General features: G+C 60.6%; 1 protein-coding gene across 1 annotated transcript in view; it reads right to left on the bottom strand.

Moving 5' to 3' along the window:
• Positions 1-17,409, bottom strand: part of MYO15A (myosin XVA) — a gene marked incomplete at both ends in the record, with an annotated part of 47,824 nt that overhangs the window by 16,042 nt on the left and 14,373 nt on the right. The window contains 35 exons of the mRNA XM_080826602.1: positions 312-430; positions 515-630; positions 978-1,053; positions 1,518-1,577; positions 1,810-1,931; positions 3,248-3,320; positions 3,456-3,561; positions 3,893-4,025; positions 4,136-4,316; positions 4,455-4,532; positions 4,608-4,675; positions 4,894-5,014; positions 5,560-5,654; positions 5,735-5,913; positions 6,219-6,410; positions 6,615-6,687; positions 6,989-7,170; positions 8,520-8,755; positions 9,727-9,822; positions 10,303-10,433; positions 10,519-10,600; positions 10,697-10,750; positions 11,411-11,495; positions 11,991-12,166; positions 12,449-12,566; positions 12,849-12,973; positions 13,158-13,203; positions 13,320-13,468; positions 14,251-14,328; positions 15,035-15,160; positions 15,611-15,742; positions 16,151-16,246; positions 16,479-16,602; positions 16,693-16,751; positions 17,207-17,320. Of these exons, the coding sequence (XP_080682728.1) occupies positions 312-430; positions 515-630; positions 978-1,053; positions 1,518-1,577; positions 1,810-1,931; positions 3,248-3,320; positions 3,456-3,561; positions 3,893-4,025; positions 4,136-4,316; positions 4,455-4,532; positions 4,608-4,675; positions 4,894-5,014; positions 5,560-5,654; positions 5,735-5,913; positions 6,219-6,410; positions 6,615-6,687; positions 6,989-7,170; positions 8,520-8,755; positions 9,727-9,822; positions 10,303-10,433; positions 10,519-10,600; positions 10,697-10,750; positions 11,411-11,495; positions 11,991-12,166; positions 12,449-12,566; positions 12,849-12,973; positions 13,158-13,203; positions 13,320-13,468; positions 14,251-14,328; positions 15,035-15,160; positions 15,611-15,742; positions 16,151-16,246; positions 16,479-16,602; positions 16,693-16,751; positions 17,207-17,320 (4,001 nt within the window). The remainder of the gene's footprint in view (positions 1-311; positions 431-514; positions 631-977; positions 1,054-1,517; positions 1,578-1,809; positions 1,932-3,247; positions 3,321-3,455; positions 3,562-3,892; positions 4,026-4,135; positions 4,317-4,454; positions 4,533-4,607; positions 4,676-4,893; positions 5,015-5,559; positions 5,655-5,734; positions 5,914-6,218; positions 6,411-6,614; positions 6,688-6,988; positions 7,171-8,519; positions 8,756-9,726; positions 9,823-10,302; positions 10,434-10,518; positions 10,601-10,696; positions 10,751-11,410; positions 11,496-11,990; positions 12,167-12,448; positions 12,567-12,848; positions 12,974-13,157; positions 13,204-13,319; positions 13,469-14,250; positions 14,329-15,034; positions 15,161-15,610; positions 15,743-16,150; positions 16,247-16,478; positions 16,603-16,692; positions 16,752-17,206; positions 17,321-17,409) is intronic.

Genomic DNA, 17,409 nt, shown 5'->3' with positions numbered 1-17,409 from the left:
CAACACAGACGCCTGCACTGCACAGTGAGCTCTGGGAGGGCAGGGCTGGGTGTAGGCTAAGAGGCAGGACAGGGTGGTGGGCTTCTAGCTTCATCCACTTCCTGCCTTTGTGAATTGAGACAAGTCATTTCTGTCACTGAGCCTCAGTTACCCTGTCTGTAAAATGGACTCGCTTAAAGGGGTTGTCCCAGAGCCTGGCACATCACAGGCAGCTGGCAGTTGGCTGGGGCAAGAGTCGGGGAGGAGATGCTACTGTCGGTCCATGCCCACCTCCAGCCAGCCCCATTCTTACCCACCTCCCCGCTGGTTACCTGTACGTGCGCAGGACCTGCAGCTGCCCGCCAGCCTCCCGGCTGCCCTTGACCATCCGCAGGAGCTTGATGCCTGTGTGGGACACAGCTAGGATCTGCACGCCAGTGCCCACGCTGCCCTGGGTGGGGATGAGGGATACGTGAGTCTTCTAGTCTCCTCCCTGAAGCCCCTGGGTGAGTGGGGGCTGGCAGGGGGCTCGCACCGTGGCGGGGAAGAGGCGGGAGAAGTAGACCTCCCAGCTGTCACGTGCGGTGCTGACCACGGCCCGCTTCACGCTCTCCGTTGCCAGGGGCCGCTGTGTGTCCAGCTGGTTCTGGGCTAAGGGATGCCGGGTCAGGTCAGAACCCTTCCTCCCCTCCCCTGCCAGCCCACATTGGAGGGAGGGAGGCTGACACCCGGCAAGAAGGTACTGGGACTGTGTTCTCAGGGTCTACATGGGGAAACCAAGATCCACGGACAGACAGGATGGCTAGGGACACATGGTTTGTTAGGCAAATCTGAACTCAGCCTGACACCTGGCCAGGGAAGATGCCAGAAACAGAGCCAAGGGGGCTATCCAGGAGGCAAACAGGGCTGGGTTCATCATCCCCAATCTCCCTGTGGGAAAGGGCTAGCCTGACTCTAGCTGGATGCCCCATCTGGGTCCTTTCCTGCCCCTATGGTACCAAACAAGGCCTTCATCTTTAGTCTCTCGTCCTCGGAGATGCGCAGGCAGGCCTCGGACAGCGTGTCATGGAGGATCTGTGGGAATGAGCCGCAATGCAGGTGGCTGCTGAGACTCCCCCAGCTGGGAACCCAGGCCGGACTGTTCTAGTGGGAGTAGGAATGCGGAGGTTTCTACTTATGAGGCAGTGGGGTCATCTGTGTGAATCAGATCCCAGTTACAGAGGCCCCTCTCCTCCTTCCTCTCTTCCACAACCCATGCTGCCCTTCCTGGGCTGTAGCTTCCTCCCGTACTTACTGGGGCTGGGATTTGACTTCTGAGTACCATCCAGCTCAGACAAACGGTGTATCTGGTGAAATCCCAATTGTGGGCTTACTGACCTTGACAGTGGAGGTGGGAAATTCAGTAGAACAGCTTCCTATCCTCTCTGTGGTCAAGGACCCCACATCCAAGAGTACAAAAATGAAATCTGCAGACAGCTAGTCTATGTACCCATTGCCCTGATGAGTACACTGAGGCAGAAGGGAAGAGAAGACCTCACCTGCCGGAACAAGAGGTCTAACTGCACAGGATGGCTGTAGCTGTCCTTGGGGTAAAACACCTGTGGGATTGGGGCTCCAGTGAGGCCCTTGGGACAGTCCCCTCGCTTTGCTTCCCACTAGGCCCCATCCCCTAAATACAGCAGGCTCCATACTCGGGCTCTGACTCCGCCCCCTTACATGGACCACGTTCTTGTGCCCCACCCCCAGCTCCGCCCCTCCTCCCTGCCCCCTGCAGGGGAGAGGGCTTCGCCCCCATGCAGCCCCTCCCTTGGCTTCAACGGTGCCAAGTACCTCTTTGCGCAAGAAGATCCGCCAGGGGGCGTCCTGGTAGCCGTAGAAGTTGGGGTTCACCAGGCGGTGCAGCCGCGTCTGCAGGGGTTCCTCAGGGGGCTCCAGAGACCGCGAAGGCGGCACTGGGGAGCACAGTGAGTCGGGTAGGCATGAGTGAGAGACGCAAAGCCGATGAGGGAGGGGATTGGGGGTGACCTCTTGTCAGGTAAGGGACCAGGGCTAAGAGGTTTCCCACACCCCTGACTGTGGACACATCAGTCATGAGGGCACAGGAACAATCATAACAGCTCAGCCCTGGCTCAGTCTTTCATCTGATGCATATATAGATCACCTAGTGTATGGAGCCGGTCTGTGCTAGAGTCTGGGTGTGAACAGTAGAGACAAAGCTCCTGCCCTTGTGTTGACAGTCTTGTGGTAGGTGTTGATGGAACGGCGAGAAATAACAAAGGTCTCAGTTCTAGGAGCTGGGATGGAAATAAATCTTGCGTATTTAGGATGAAGTCTAGGGGCTTGTCTGTGAGGGTCCTTCAGTCTCTGTGATCTGGCATACCTCTCTGAGATGACACTGAGCAAAGACCAGAATGATGAGATGGGCCAGGCATGCAAAGATCTTCTGGGGAAGAGCATTCTAGGTATAGCAAGTGCAAAGGCCCTGGGGTAGGAGTGGGCTTGCTGTGTTCCAGGAACAGAGTGTGCCAAAGGGAGAGTGGGAGGAGATGAGGTTGCGGAGGTGGGCAGATCGTGTAGGGTCTCATAGGCCATAGTGAGAAGTCTGGAGTTCATCCTAGAAATTATGGGAGAGTTCTTGGCAGAGACATGATGTGAGCTTTTAAAACATTTTTTTAAAAGATTTTATTTATTTATTTATTTCACAGACAGAGATAGGCAGAGAGGCAGGCAGAGAGAGCGAAGGAGGCTCCCTGCTGAGCAGAGAGCCCTATGCGGGGCTCGATTCCAGAACCCTGGGATCATGACCCAAAGGCAGAGGCTTTAACCCACTGAACCACCCAGGCGCCCCAACATGATGTGAGCTTTTAAGATATACTGTGGTTGCCATGAGGCAGAGGATGTAGAGATTAGGGCTCCAATTATGAGTCTAGGAAGGCTGAGCTTATATTCCTGGTTTGACCCATTTGAACTGTGTGATCTTGGACAAATGTCTGTGTCTGTTTTCCCATCTGTAATTTAGAGACCGGAACAGTACTTCCTTGAAGGATTTGAGTGGGGATTTACTGAGGCCAGAGCGGGTCTGGCCTGAAATCAGTGTTACATAAGTGCTGATACACTTACATGAATGCGCACACAGTAGGTCCACGTGGGCTCAGGGACACAGACACACACATGCCATGGATATGGAGACTGTGCTTCCCTGTGCTCACACAGGCTTACACCCTTGGACCCTCATGCCCTCTCTCCCCTCTCCCTCCTGGCCTCTCACCTGGAGTGGGTCCCACGGATGGCCTTGGTGTGCTGGTCACTGGCTTGACCAAGGCTACGGCCTCTCTGGGTACCTGTCCCCACCACAAAGAGAGTGCTCAGGGGGCAGAATGGGGGGGGCAGGAAGGGGGCAGTGGCAGGGGCAGCAGCTTATAGGGGCAGCTGGCTTTGGAAGCACTCCAGGGCCCCAGCCCAAACGTGTCCCTCACCTGGCTGCCCCCTGCTGCCACTGGGTCACCCATCTGCCCCTTGAGGATCATTAGCGCCTCCTCGTGGGGATCCGGCCGCTTCCCAAACATCTTTCCGCCATCCTTCCTGGTGGATTGGATAGGGGTTTCTTCTTCCCAGCCACAAATACCTGTAATAGGGAACTTCTTCCTCCACCCACAGCCCCACCCCCATCGTTACACGTGAGTGCCCAGAGAGGGTCAGAGACTGGCCTGAGGTCACACAGCACAACCTAGAGAGCAGCGGTTTACGCCTTCCTCTGGCTGAAGGATCATTGGGACCATCTGCGTGAGCAGACTCACTCCCTGCAGGGCGCCAGGCAGGGGGCTGCTCCCCGGGTGGACGGACCCACAGTGAGGAGGGCCCCCGCCCCACAGCGTCCAGAGTGCCGGACGGCAGGGACAGGGGCAGAGCTGACCTGAGGGCCTCAGGCCGGCCTCCCCGGGGCGGCTGTTGGTACTGCCTCACGATGTTCTTGATCTGCTGCGTGGGCTGTGGGAAGTGCTCTGAGTTGAGTGTGGAATACCGGACCAGATCTGGGCAGGGTGCAGCTGTGGGCAAGGGGGGGTGGGGGACAGGGTAAGGCCCCAGGGGACACACTACAATCCCAGTCCTGTCCCGGGAAGCCCCCCGCCCCCCACCACAGGGATAGGACACTCACTGGTTTCTGGACAAACCCGGTGCTGAGCTAGAACAGGAGCAGCCACAGGCTTGGTAGGGGGTCTTGGGGCCTTGGCCAGAGGGGCAGGGGCCAGAGGCTTTGGAGAGGAGCGGAGGAGCACAGGCTTGGCTGGGGGTCCAGTGCCCACAAACTGCGGCCGTGCCTCTGGCGGTAGGGGTTTCTGCAGAGAACAGGGGACACACCGGCCTGTTCTTGGGGACCCCACATTTGCCCAGGATGGGCTGCGGGGCGACTGCCCCAGAGAGGCACAACGATGTCCCAGAGCAGCATGCCTCTTGGCTGGGCAGGCCAGGCTCACCTCCGGGGGCAAGGGCCTTGGGGTGGGGCCCAGGGGCTGCTGCTGGAGCGCCATGGCCTGCAGGGTCATCTCCCGGGCCTGGGGAGAGGTGGTGGCAGTGGTGACTGGCAGGCCTGAACTCAGGGCACCCCCCCGCACCCGTCCGGCACTCACCAGGAGGACGGCCTGCTTATGGATGAAGGCCTGCTGCAGGGCCAGCGTGGAAGCATCTAGGCCTGGGACTGGGGGGGAGCCGAGTCGGAGGGCGTGGATCCCGAGGGATGGGAGGTAGAGGGAAGTAGGAATTCCCCCGCTACCCCCCACCCTGCCGCTGTCCTCCCCATCCCCCGCCAGGCCCGTGGCTGCCTCCATCCTAGCAGGTGGAGGAGCCCCGAGAACCAGCAGGGGAGCTCCCCTCACCTCACCCGACCCCGGAACCACCCTGGGGGCAGGCACTGACTTGGCTTTGGCTTTGGCTCTGGGGGTCTCCTGGGGGGGCCTTCAGTGCTGCTACCGCTGCTGCCACCAGGCTGGCCTCCCCCTTTCATGCGGTAGGCAATGGCTGTTGGCTTCTCCAGGTCCTGGGGGCAGCAGGTGGCTCAAGTGTCTGCCTCACTGTCATGCTCCTCAGGCACCAAGGCAACGGGCACCTGACACCGGCCACCTCCTCTGTCCCCGGGGCGTCTGCTCCATGCCCAGCCTCTGCTCATGCAGCATACCAGTCAGTACTCCCCAGCCTTGCAAACTCCCCAAACCCATCCCCCCTCCCACAGGTGAATGAACAGGTTCCAGGAGATGCTGTGCCCTGCTCAGGGCCCACATCATGCCGAGGAGGGGCTCCTGGAAGTTCCCAAAACGAGCAAGGGTGCCTGAGGGGGCTGGCTCCCACCGGAGGGGGAGGAGGGGCCCTGGACCTTTAGCCGTGGGTCCTTCTGGGGTCAGCCCGGAGCATCTTGAGCCACGGGGACACCCTCGTCTTTTGCCGGGCCCCCAGCAGAGACCCAGGTGAGACGTGCCACCCCCCAGCCCTGGCTGTGAGATGCTCCTGCATCACCCTGTGGGACTGTGACTTGGTATGGACACGTGGTCCCAGCTGTCTGCAAACACCACCCCCGCAAATCCCTACCGCATCCCCGTAGGACAGCACGGGGTCGAAGAGGCTGTCCAGGTAGCCGTCCAGTCCCTTGTGGGGCACAGAGGGTTCTCCCGGGCTGTCTGAGTCTGGTTGGGAGGGTGGGGGACACGAAAGCCAAGTTCTTTTCTCGTGGTAATCACCCCATCGCCTCCAAGATCCCTCCCACCAGAGACAGTGGCCACTGCTGGTTGGTCTTGGTGGTTCGCTGTCCCTCTCTGGGCCCCATTTGTACCGTCCTCATTGTGGCTGCAGTAGCCATCGGAGTCAGCTACTCTGGTCACATGTCCCTGGGCCTGGGGCCTGGTGGGCGTATCCTCATCCGAGTCCCAGCTGTTCCCAAACAACCTGTAGGGAAGGGGACCATGGAGCAGCTCCCCTCCTACGAGATCGTAGCTCTCCCTGAATCACCCCCCACCATGTTCTCTCTGGGCTCTGAAAATGGGTGACTCCCTCCCTTTAAAGGTGGGACCCTGGGGGCGGGGGGCAGCAGAACATTGGGCTCTTGATCTTGGGATAGTGAGTGGGAGCCCATGCTGGGTGTAGAAGTTGCTTAAAGCTTGGGTTTAGAACTCAGCTCTGAACCAGCAGCTGGGAGAAAAGCCATGTGCGAGGAGAGGCCATCTGCGTGAAGGGTCCGGGTAGCCACCTACGCTCTGGGGCCTCCCCTGCCGGCCACGGGCCCTTCTGCACCCACGATGAAGTAGGACTTCTGTCTCGGGAAGTCCCGGAGCAGCTCGAGGTTGGACACCAGGTCCAGCACATAGTCGTGGCCTGCCAGCTCTGCCCACTGGACCCCATGCTTCATGGCCACCGTCCAGCCCCGCCAGCCGTCTGCCAGCCCCCTAGAGACAGCACATGGAGGAGCAGGAATGAGGGACAGAGCCAATGGGTACTGTCCGGAGAAACCACGGAACACGAGCCAGACCCTAAGCATGACCAGAGTGGAACCCATGGTGGGGGGAGGGGGTGTCTGGTCTCCTGCTCCTCCCCCTCCCTCCTTCTGCACTACCCAAGGCTGTGCCGGGTGGGGCCTTCCAGGAGCCAACCTGTGCCGCAGAATGTCTCCAGCCACCTCTTCCCCCGTACTCCAGGAGTGCACCGGGCAGGAGAACTGGTCGCCTGGGACAGATGCTGGGCTCAGCCAGGATGCATCCGCGGTCCAGACCTGCTGCTTCCCTGCCTGCTTGCCCACTCTTGTCCTGGACCCTGGATCCACACCCTCCCGGCCCCACTCCCTTCCCCCATTCCAGGTCCAGCCCCCACATCCACCTGCTGACCTCTCTCCCGAGACACACCCAGAGGGCCCCTCCCCAGCATCTCCTGATTCCCAGGGCAAGTGGGGCCTGCTGACTCCAGTAGCCCCTCTGGAGGGAGAAAGGGAGGAGGGAAGGCAGCCCGTGGTGGGGACAGAACAGCTCACCATTGAAGCAGCCCACGTCCAGCGCCATACTGGCCTTCTCCTGGGTTGCTCTCCACTCGAGCTGGGTAGGGGGGAAGGTGCGGGCCACCCCAGAGCCCTGCTGTTGGCCTTGGCCCATGGCCTGCATGAGACGGTGCTGACACACAGCCTGGAAGCCGTTCTGCCCGTGATCAGACACAAACCTGATGGGCGGGAGTTGGAGCCAGGATGAAGAGTGTGCTGTGGCTAGCCCTTGATAGAGGGGGATTCTAAGTCTAATCTGAGGGAGGCCCAGGCTAGCCCAGAGCTGTGAGGTGAAGCTGACAAGGCCCCAGCTCTGAGGCTGGCTCAGAAGGGTCCCAGGCTATAGTCCAGAGCTCTGGGATGACACTAAAGGGGTCCCTCGAGCGCCCAGAGTCCCAGGACTAAGCTGAAAGGGTCCCAGGCTAACCAGAAGTATCTTTAGCCAGCACAGAGGTCCAACAAAAGGCCAAACGGGTTCCAGGAAGGCCCACCAAAGCTTGTTGGAGCAAAACGTCATTGACAAGGTGGGCTCTGCAGCAGGGTGTGGGCAAGAATATGGATTCTGGAACACTCTTCCCAATCCCTTCACCAAGCCTCCCAGGGGGTCATTTGCCCCCTCTGAGCTTGCCTCCAGCTTTTTATCCATACAAGAGATGGCTGAGAGGTTTCAACTTGACCCAGGCCCAATCAGACTGATCCCCTCCAGAGGCAGGTACCCCACATACCTGGCTCTCTGGCTCCTTCTCTCCCTGCTGCTGGGACAGCCGTGGAGCAGGCCCACGGTGGCCGCAAGAGGGAACCCAGAGCTGTTCCCACAGGAAGCCCCAGACAGGCAGGCAGTGGTCCTAAACTGCTGCCCCAGCTTCCCAAGACTGACTCTCTGAGCTGCCTACCTACTGGGCGCGGCCCTGCACACTGAGGCTCACAGCCCCCCGTAAGGTTGGTCCTGTTACCACTGCTAATTCACAGGTGAGGAAGGAGACTCAGAGAAGGGCAGTGACTTGCTCCAGGTCACACAGCAGGGAAGTACCAAAGCTGGGCTTTGCACCTGGGGCCTGCCTGAGCTCTCTCTTTTGCAAATCACTCTTCTCACCCGGCATCATCATCATCATCGGCATCACCAATACGATCAGGATGCAGACCAGATCCACACCCACACACCGCTTCTGGTATTCTATAGGTTGAAGCTGGGATTTGAACCCCAACTGTCACGTGTCCAGCATCTCTGCTCCTAACTCCCTGGTCCTTTTCCCATGACATGACAGATCAGCACCTTTTCCCCAAATTCCCCAGACCCTGGTCTCGGCCATCATCTGAGTTTTGCCTGAGCCCTACCCTCCAGAGTGAACAGCTGCCCTCGTTTCTGGCTCTGAGCCCAGTGGAGACAGAGACCAGCCCCCAGCCCAGCCCCAATGCCTGAGCTTCCCAGCACAGAGACCTCACTCCCACCTGGCCTGACCTCTCACATCCCACCCCGGGGGCCTCACGCCCGCGTCACCGTCCTCATGCCCTGGCCGGGTCCACTCACTTGAGCAGGTACTTGTTCAGGCGCGAGGAAGGTGCAAAGCCACCGAGGCAGGTAGCCAATAAGAGCCAGCCACGCTCAGCATTGTGGGCACTGGGGTTGCGCCACACCTGGTTTGCCACCTGCGCCAGGATCTCATCCCGGAGTTCAGGCATCGCCAGCCCCTTGTGCACGATGTAGTTCCCGAAGACGTTTTCCTGGGCACCATACAGGTGGGGGTCGCCCATGAAACGCAGGATCTGGGACACAGACAGACTCTCCTGGGCCTCTTAGAAGGTGGTTCCTGCCAGGGTCCCACCACCCCCAACATGCACCCCTCTCCCGTCCTTCCCCCAGGTCCCTGGGAAGCCCAGATAACAGCCCCCTGTGTCACAGTATAATTGCCACGCCCCGTGCCAAATGACCAGGTGATTTGCACCAACTACAACAAAAGTCAGGATCCAAAGTGCATTCTGACTTTCTCTCATGCTCATGAAGCTTCCACGAGCGCTCTCCATACAGCCCCAGCTCTAGCCTGCATCCCTGGGCTCCAGCCAGCCCTCATCTCCTGCTCCAGGCCCCAGAGAGCGCTCTTTAACATCCATGTCTGACCAAGCACTTTCCTTGGCTTCCCAGGGCCCTTGAAATGAACTCCAAGCTCCTGACCTGGCAGACAGGCCCTTGGGACCTCTCCCTGCCTCTGCCCTTCTGACTTTCACCAACTGATGTGTTTGACATCAAGTTTTTCTTCTCTCTGTGCCTTCTCCATCTGTCTCAGCTGGCAGATTCTGAGCTCAAATGCTGCCCCCCCAACTCCGTACTTTCCTCCCAAGAAGCCCTCTCTGATTCTGTCCATTCAGAACGGGATTAGGGCTCCAATCAGACTTCCTGGCCTCTGTGCCTGACCTCTGTCCATGCTAGTCGTCACTGGTCAGGTGTGCTCTGCCTTCCCCCTCGGACTAGGAAGGCCTTGAGGAGAGGACCCCGATCTATTCTTGGTGTCCCTGGGAAGCTCTTTGCCAGGAAGACGGCTGGGAGAAGAAAGGCTCCCAATCCCCTGAGTGGGATTAGCCCTAGCCCAGAGTGGAGCCCAGATTCCATCCCACGCCAGAAGTCTTTCCTCCAAAGAAGAGCTCTGGGCTGAATGGCCTGGGCTAGTGGAGGACCGAGGATGGCAAGACAAGGAGCCTCATGGCCTGAGACTTCAAAGGCGGCCTGGGCGGACCCTTACCAGCTTGAAAACGCTCACAGCTTCCGCGTGGCACTCTGCTGGCAGCCGAGTGAGGGGTGTCCTCAGGGGCACCGTCAGCATCCCGAAAGCAGGTTCCTGTGGGCACAGGGCGGGGTGTGGGGACCAAGCTGGGGCTTGTGGGCACATCTGGATCCACTGCTCTGTGCCAGGGAGGGGGACAAGAGCCAGGGAGCTACGGGCTGCTTTCCCCAGGGTGTGGATGGGGCTACTGAGGCCTGAAAGGGGGCAGACTCTGGGCATCAGCAAGCTGGGGGTGGAGACCATCTGAGCGTCCTGGAGAGCCGGAAATGAAAGACGGGATGATGTCCCATGGCTCGACCGGTTGTTAGACATCTGAAATAATTCCAACTGGTGGGCAAACGGCCACTTCCTAAGCCCCTGAGGGCCCCCCACTTCCGTCCAGCCCTCCCCTGGAGCCCCCAGACTCCTCATGATCCAGCAACTCAGGAGCTCATACCCCATGCCGCAGGGCATGGCCAGGAGCCTGCCCCAGGCTGACTTCTCATCTGCCAGTGCCCACTGGCCAGGGCCACGTGGGACCATGCCAGCCTTTACCTTAAAGTGGCATCGGACAAACTTGGCCATGGGGTAGTTGTTGATATCCAGGGGCAGTGTGACACGGGGTTCAGCCTGGAGCCGGGGAGTCCGCACAGGGGCCACCCGGGGCACCTGGGCCGCTCTGAGGCCTGTGGACAAAGGGAGGTCGTGGGGCACCAGAGTCTAGCACCCGCCCACACCCGCCCCCCACCCCAGGGTCCAGCACTCACGGACCTGCCACGGCTTGTAAGAGTCCTGCCAGCTCAGCAGGTACCTCCAGGTGCCCCACAGCTACTACCTCCCGCTTGCTCAGCTCCTGGAGGAACAGCACCGAGTGAGGGGCAGGCCCACCACAGCGCCCGCCGGCCAGCCTCCCTTCTTGCCCCTGCTGCCGCCCAGCGCCCGCACCCACCTCCAGCTCCCGGAGCCGCGCCTCCTCCGCCCGGAGCCTCCGCTCTGCCCTCAGCTGCAGGAGAGCAGATGGTCAAGGCAGGGGAATGGTGGGCAGAGGCGACGGCAGGCCCCAGGCCGGGGGCAGCCTGAGCCGGCTCCCAGAGGACGGCTGGTGCCTCGCAGGCGGCAGAGGGAGGCAAAGATACGGCCAGAGAAACAGGAAGGGAAGAAGAGCGAGAGACAGAGGCACGAGGCAGAGGGAGTAATACTTGGGAGAAAGCGAAAGACCCACAGGAGGTCCCCGCCTCTATCCCTCCGCAAAGCCTTCAGTAGAAGCCAGATCGTTCTTCAAGGCTTTGGGGACTACATTTGTCCTTTGGATCATTGGTTTATATGACAACAGGCCAAGATGGGCATCGAGGTAAACGGAAAACCGTATCTAGGGCGGCTTCGGTCGACAAATTCCGTCATACCCGACGACTGAAGGCCCTGCCGTGAACCCAGCACAGGCCAAATCCTTCACGAGCAAGATCTCACGGAACCCCCTCCACAACCCCAGGGGAAGGCGGGGAAAGTGAGGATGGGGAAGGCCAAGGTCACAGCTAGCGAGTGGCAGAGTGGGCATTGGAACCCAGGACTGTCTGAGGCCAGGAGTCCCCTCCTGGGTGCTAAGTGCCTCCTCCCTCCCGCTGCCGCCTGGTTCCCTGGAGCAGGGGGAGGGGCCAGCCTGCACCTTGAGGTAATGCCGGTGGTTCATGTACGTGTGCACCAGGGACCGGAATTTCACCAGGTTCCTCCTCATCTGCTGATACCGCTGCCTGGAGGGGGGTGGGTGGAAAGAAGTGTGTGGGGGGAGGGAATGGGGCAGGCAGGGGTTGGAATCACCCGGCGGCCAAGGTGCAGAGATGCCCACGCCAACCTGGCCTGGATATCAGCACCCCGGGTTCACTACGGGAGCCCTGTACAGCTCAGAGAGGGGCAGTGACTTGACCAAGGTCACACAGCCAATTAAGTGGCAAGGCCTGGACCACACTGCCGGGAGCAGGCGCACCCCAATGGGTTGTCCTCCCAGGGCTCCTAAGATGCAGGTTGGGGCCCCTCTTGGCTGGAGAGATCACGAGGGCCAGGGGCTCGGTGGGCAGGACGGCCCAAGGCAGAGCCATAGTGGGAACATCCTTCTGGAGGAGGCCCGGCTCTTACTTGCACGCCTCGGGGCCAGGGAGCTTCGTTCCCCTGCTCTGGCATGGCCCCGCCCAAGCCTCGCCATGGGGCTCCGGCGGGCGAGCCCTGCCCTACGAGGGAGGGCCTGGTACCTGGCCAGGTAGCCCCGGGCCCGGCTCTGCAGCAGGACGATCTTGCGGCGCAGCGAGCGGAAGCGCCGGCGGATGAGGAAGCCGCGGAGGCAGCGCTGCAGGGTGAGGGCAGCCAGGTGCAGGACTCGCTCCCGCATGCTCTCCAGCAGCTGGTGCAGGTGCTCCTTGAGGAACAGCTGCGGAGGACAGGCGGCCCGTGAGGGTCTCCCGGGAAGCGGGGGAGGAGGACCAGCCGGGGTGGGTGCGGGGCGGGCTGGGCGCGGAGAGGTGGGAGGAGCCGCGACGGGGAACCGGGCGGTGGGACCGGCCCGAGCAACGGTCCCGAGACGGGACCAAGCCCCACCGCGCTGCTCTCTGGGTCAGGAATGTTCGGTCACGCCGTTTCTCGTTCCATCGTCTCCCGCTCTGAAGCCCCTGAACTTGAGGCTTCCAGGGGCTGCGCGTGGGGTGGGGCTCACCTTGCTGACCCCGACGCGGTACATACTCGGCAGGACCGTGCACAGGCGGCTCAGCACGGACACGCACATGTCCCCGCTGGCTGGCAGGTTGTGCTTGAGGGCCACGAGACAGCGGTACCTACGGTTTCCGTGGAATAAGACACTTTACTGCCACCTGCTGGAAACTTGTAATAGCTTCAAATTACTCCTAGAATCTACATGCACACAGGCGGTGAAACTACGAAAAAATGCGGAAGGATAGATCTGCTCTGTGATAGCTAGCCGGTGATGATCTTGGGTGGTGAACAACCTGAGCAACTGTGCATGGCAGGCTGCGTCCTGCCTGGGCTCTGTACTCCTGGGGCCGCGGGGGAGCTGGGTAAGGATCTGTGGAGTTCAGGAACCACCCTGACTGCGGTACCTGTCGATGAACACCTGGAAGGGCAGGCGCACTGGAAAGCCCTCTTTGCGGATTCGCACAGTCTCCAGCACCCCCGAGTAGCGCAGCTGCGCCATCACCACGTCTGGCTCAAAGAGGCCTGGCTCCTGTAAGGACGGCCCAGATAGGGAGTTTGCACACCGGCCCACGTGCCCCAGGCACTAGCAGTTACAAACAGTCCCCACAGTGGGCTGGGCGGTTGGAGGCCCAGAGAGGCACAGCCACTTGCCCCAGGTCACACATCACAGGGAAGAGGATTTGGCTCTCCCGGGGATGTCAGCCTTCACATACCTTCTTGTGGTTGGGCTTCAGGCACCGTACGAACAAGGGGTTACACCTGCGCAGGGGCGGGAGGATGGCCGTGTGAGGTCCCAGAGAAAGGAAGTGTTGACCCGTAAGGGTGGTGGCGTGGGTCAGAGGTGAAGCTGAATGCCCACCCCCCTGCACGCTCACCTCTCCATCTTTTCTACCAGATCCAGGAGCGACTGTTGGAACTTTGCGGCCACTGTGTGTGCCTTGTGGAGCCGGGTGACGGAGCTGCTCTGGCCCAGGCGCTGAGGGGCAGCCTGTGGGGCGTGGCTGGAGAAGAGGTGTGCCACCACCTGAGCGGGGGCGGGCAGCAGGCCGGGGCAGTGGTCCAGGCGCCGAGAGACAGCAGGGTAGGGGCCGAGAGACAGAAACAAGGAAACAGAGGTTGGTGGCGGGGCAGGAGGATGGGGGGACAAAAGGAGTTAAAAACAAAAGGAGCCAAATCTCCAGACCAGAGGGATCAGAAAACCACCTTCCTGGGCCCCTGCCCTCTCTGCAAGGCCACTGTCCTCCTGGACCACACCCCTCTCAAGTCAAGGTGCTCAGCACCTTCCAAGGGACCTGTCCCGTGGTCGGGCTGACTTTTTTCCTTCTGTCTGAATGTGCAGCTGGTCCTGAGGTGGCCTTCTACACACATGGTCATGAACTCTGGCAATGACCTCAGCAGGGTGCCCATTTGACAGAGAAGGTGGAGACCCAGAGAATGGGGTGGGTGTCTGGGAACAACAGGGCTATTTGGGAAAACTGCTCACTGAAGGAACAGGGCAGGGCATGGCTGGGTGGGCAGGGCCAGGGGACAGGCAGGGTGATCCAGTGGGACCAGCCAGGGGCATGGCTCTTCAGGGGGCAGGACCAGCAATGGGAGAAAGTAGAGAGCAAGGCAAAACTCTGGGTTAGGGCTGAGATCAGGGTCAGAGCCTGGCTGGACCTGGGGTGTGCTAGAGGCAGGGCCAGCACCTGGGCACCTAGGGGACCTCCCCATTTCCTGGACCGAGAGAGGAACCTGAGGGTGGGCTGATTGCTCTCGGAGTGGGGGGGGGAGGGGACAGGGCAGTGGGAGGTGAAGCTTGCTCACCCGTGTCCGGCTCCGCACAAAGAGATCCAGCACGTCCTGGCGCACCTGGTCGTGGTTCTTGTCTAGGAACTTGTGCACCTGCAAAGGGGTAACAAGGGGTAGCTTGGGTTGGAGCCCATTCAGCCTGGGGGCAGGGCATGGGGATAACCTACCCCAGTGTGCATCAGTCTGTCTGCTCCCCTCCTCCTTCCTTCTTCCCTACAGAGGGTCAGGGGCTCTCAGCCCCTGCCCCTCCAGGCCTCTATCTCCCTATCTGTCCTAGAGAATACGGGACCCTTCCCCCTCCTGTGGTCCCCTCCCCTTCTGCCCCCAATACCCTTCCCATCTTCCGGGGAGGGGGCACCAGCCATAGCTTCGTATAAACAGTCTGGGTCTTGGCCCCATCCTTAGTGGAGGACCCTGTCCTGTATCTGTCCTCCAGATGAGGAAAACGATGCCTGAATGGAGACAGAAGCTTCAGATCCCGCCCGGAGACACCACCCCCAGGGCAGGAACATGTCTGAGATAACAGAGTGACGGCATCAGCAGCATCAGCGTCGTTACTGATAACAGCTACTCCTAATCACACTCAGCAAAGGAGATGGGCACTATCATTAGCCCCATTTTCCAGATGTCTCCACATAGGCACAGAGAGATAAAGCAGTTTGCCCAAGGTCACACAACTGAGGATTGGCAGGGGGCCAGAACTAGAACCAGTGGGGAGTGTCTGCAGCCCCTGGTGCGCTTGTGTCTCCAACTGCGGGACCGTTTCGCAGGACGCTGTGCAGGTTGTCCTGGGTCTCACCTGATAGGTGACTTTGCCTGCGTAGTGCTTGATGGTGAACTCAGGCAGTGGCATTTTGGGCTTGGAGTAGAGCGGGTTGGCGCCGTGGTGGTAATGGCACTTCTGTAGAAATGTGTGGTCTGTGGCCTGCGGGCAGGTGGGGGTCAGCGGGTGGGCAGGGGAGCCAGGCACCCCGTTCCAGGACTAGTGGCAAATCCTTCAGCCCAGACTGCTTCCCGGCGAGCGCTGGGGAGGAGCAAGTCACAGCTGCCCCCAGCGGCCCCACTGCCCTGACTGGGGAGGCTTAAGCGGAATCCCACCCCGGACTTGCATCTTCCAATCAGAGTCTGAGGTCCAGCCTCAAGGTCACCTCCTTCAGGAAGCCTTCCATAATTTCCCAGGCTGGTACCCTCTTCTGGACACCCACAGCCCCCTATCCAACCTCCGTCCCCCAGGTCGTGAATTGTAGGTTGGGTGCCCTGAGCTCCTGTCCACCAGGCCAGAGCAGATAAGAAGGCAGGACCCGGGCCTGATGAGGTCATGAGGCTCAGAGACGTTGACCAACCTGACCAGGCTCACACAGCACCCATGGCTCACCTGGGGAAAGCAGCACTGGTCATCGAGGATCCGCAGGATGCCATAGGGCTTCAGCGAGATGAGGTTGATGCATGGCTGGTTGTCGGCAAAGGTGATCTCCCGCCAGTCGATCTGTTCCCGGATGTACTCCTCCTGCAGGCGTCCAGCGCTTGGCCTCCTTGCCCTGCCCAGGCCGCACCCACCCTGCCTCCTAGGGCGGAGCCCCGTGAAAGGGTCTGGCCAGGGGCACCTCTGCTCGCACAGGGAGCTCACTCCCCGGGAGGGCAACACGAACCATCTCTGAGCCCCATTCCACCCTCCCCCTGGGACAGCCCTGCAGCGGGGGAGAAGGATCCCCCACAACGCCAAGAGGGCTTTTGTCGGCTCAGCATCCAGCATCTTCTGTGTCCAGAGCACAGGCCTTCACATGTGCTGGTCCCCGGCCCAGAACACCTTTCCCTCCCCTCTGCCTGACCACTTCTGGTTTGCCCTTTGAGAACCAATATTGTCCTGCCTGGCCCGTCAGGAGGGGACACGAGTGCTCAGGGAGGCTCCGCACACCTGCTCCTCCTGGAAGACGATCTTGTTGAAAAGGTACTGAAGGTTCTCATTTGCATAGTTGATGCACAGCTGCTCGAAGCTGTTGAAACTCAGGTCCTGCCAGGCGGATGGTGAGGCTGGGCCGGCTCCCTCCTTGGCCAGTAGCCCACGTGTCCCCGCCCAGGGCCCCGCTCACTGGCCCCGGCTGCCCAGTGCCCTCCCTGCCTTCCGTGGCCTCAGGGAGGGTACGTGAAGGAGGAGAGAGGAGATGGGGGGGGGACTGTCAGCAGAGACAGGAGGGAGATGTGGTTTAATGTCCTCTGCCCCTCACCCACCCGTGCAGCCCTACCTCGAAGCCATAGATATCCAGGATGGCGACGGACAGTGTGTCCTGCCGAGGGGACACCAGGGCGTTGACCCGGGCAATGAGCCAGCCGAAGAGCAGCGCGTACAACACCTTGGCGATGGCGTCCCTGGAGCAGAGATGGTGCTGGGACAGGTGGGAAGGTGCGGGGGTGGGGTGCAGGCATCTGGGGGTTAGGCGGGGAGGGGCAAGGCCTCACCTGGCATCCACAGCACTCTCCACGGTCAGTGGGGTGAAGATCTTCTCTCGCATTGTCTCCTGCGGAGGGATGAGGCCCTTGAATGGCAGCGGGCTGGCTGCCGCCTCCAGGAAACCCCCGGGAGGATTGGGGGGAGCACATGGAAGAGAGCAGGAATGTTGGTGTGACTGGTCTCAGGCGCAGGGCTGGCCAGAGGTGGAATAAGACACCCTCACCCCCACTTCTGCCTGACTATGCTGCGGGCGGGGGTAGGGCCACTGGTCTAAAGCAGAGACACTCACATAAGGCTACAGACCCAGCGAGATCAGCCTTGGGAAGAGACAAAGAGCCAAGGGTTGTGGGAGCCCCGGGGGAGGTAATGACCCACCCAGGGCTTAGGGGTGGCACCCTGGATGGGGGATGCTTGCATCAGGTCTTGAAGGAGGAGAAGGAATAGCATTCGAGGCAGAGGGAACAGCCGATACCATCCAGGTGCCGGCAGGGGGCTCTGACAGCCCGGGGGCCCGGGACTCACGGTCACTTTGAAGGTGATGGCCTTCTGCAGGCCCTCAGGGGAGATCTGGAGCAGCTCTGCCACGGCCTGGATCTCCCGGGCGCTCACCACCGAGGCCGTCTCCTGTGCGTCCGTCTACATGCCAAATACCAACAACAACATGCTTCAAACTACGTAACTTGACTTAAAGTTCATGTAAAAAGCATAAACAAGCTAGAAAAACC

This window comes from Martes martes (genome assembly GCF_963455335.1).
Source record: "Martes martes genome assembly, chromosome: 16".
Lineage (NCBI taxonomy): Eukaryota > Metazoa > Chordata > Mammalia > Carnivora > Mustelidae > Martes > Martes martes.
This window is presented reverse-complemented; position numbering and strand designations above follow the sequence as displayed.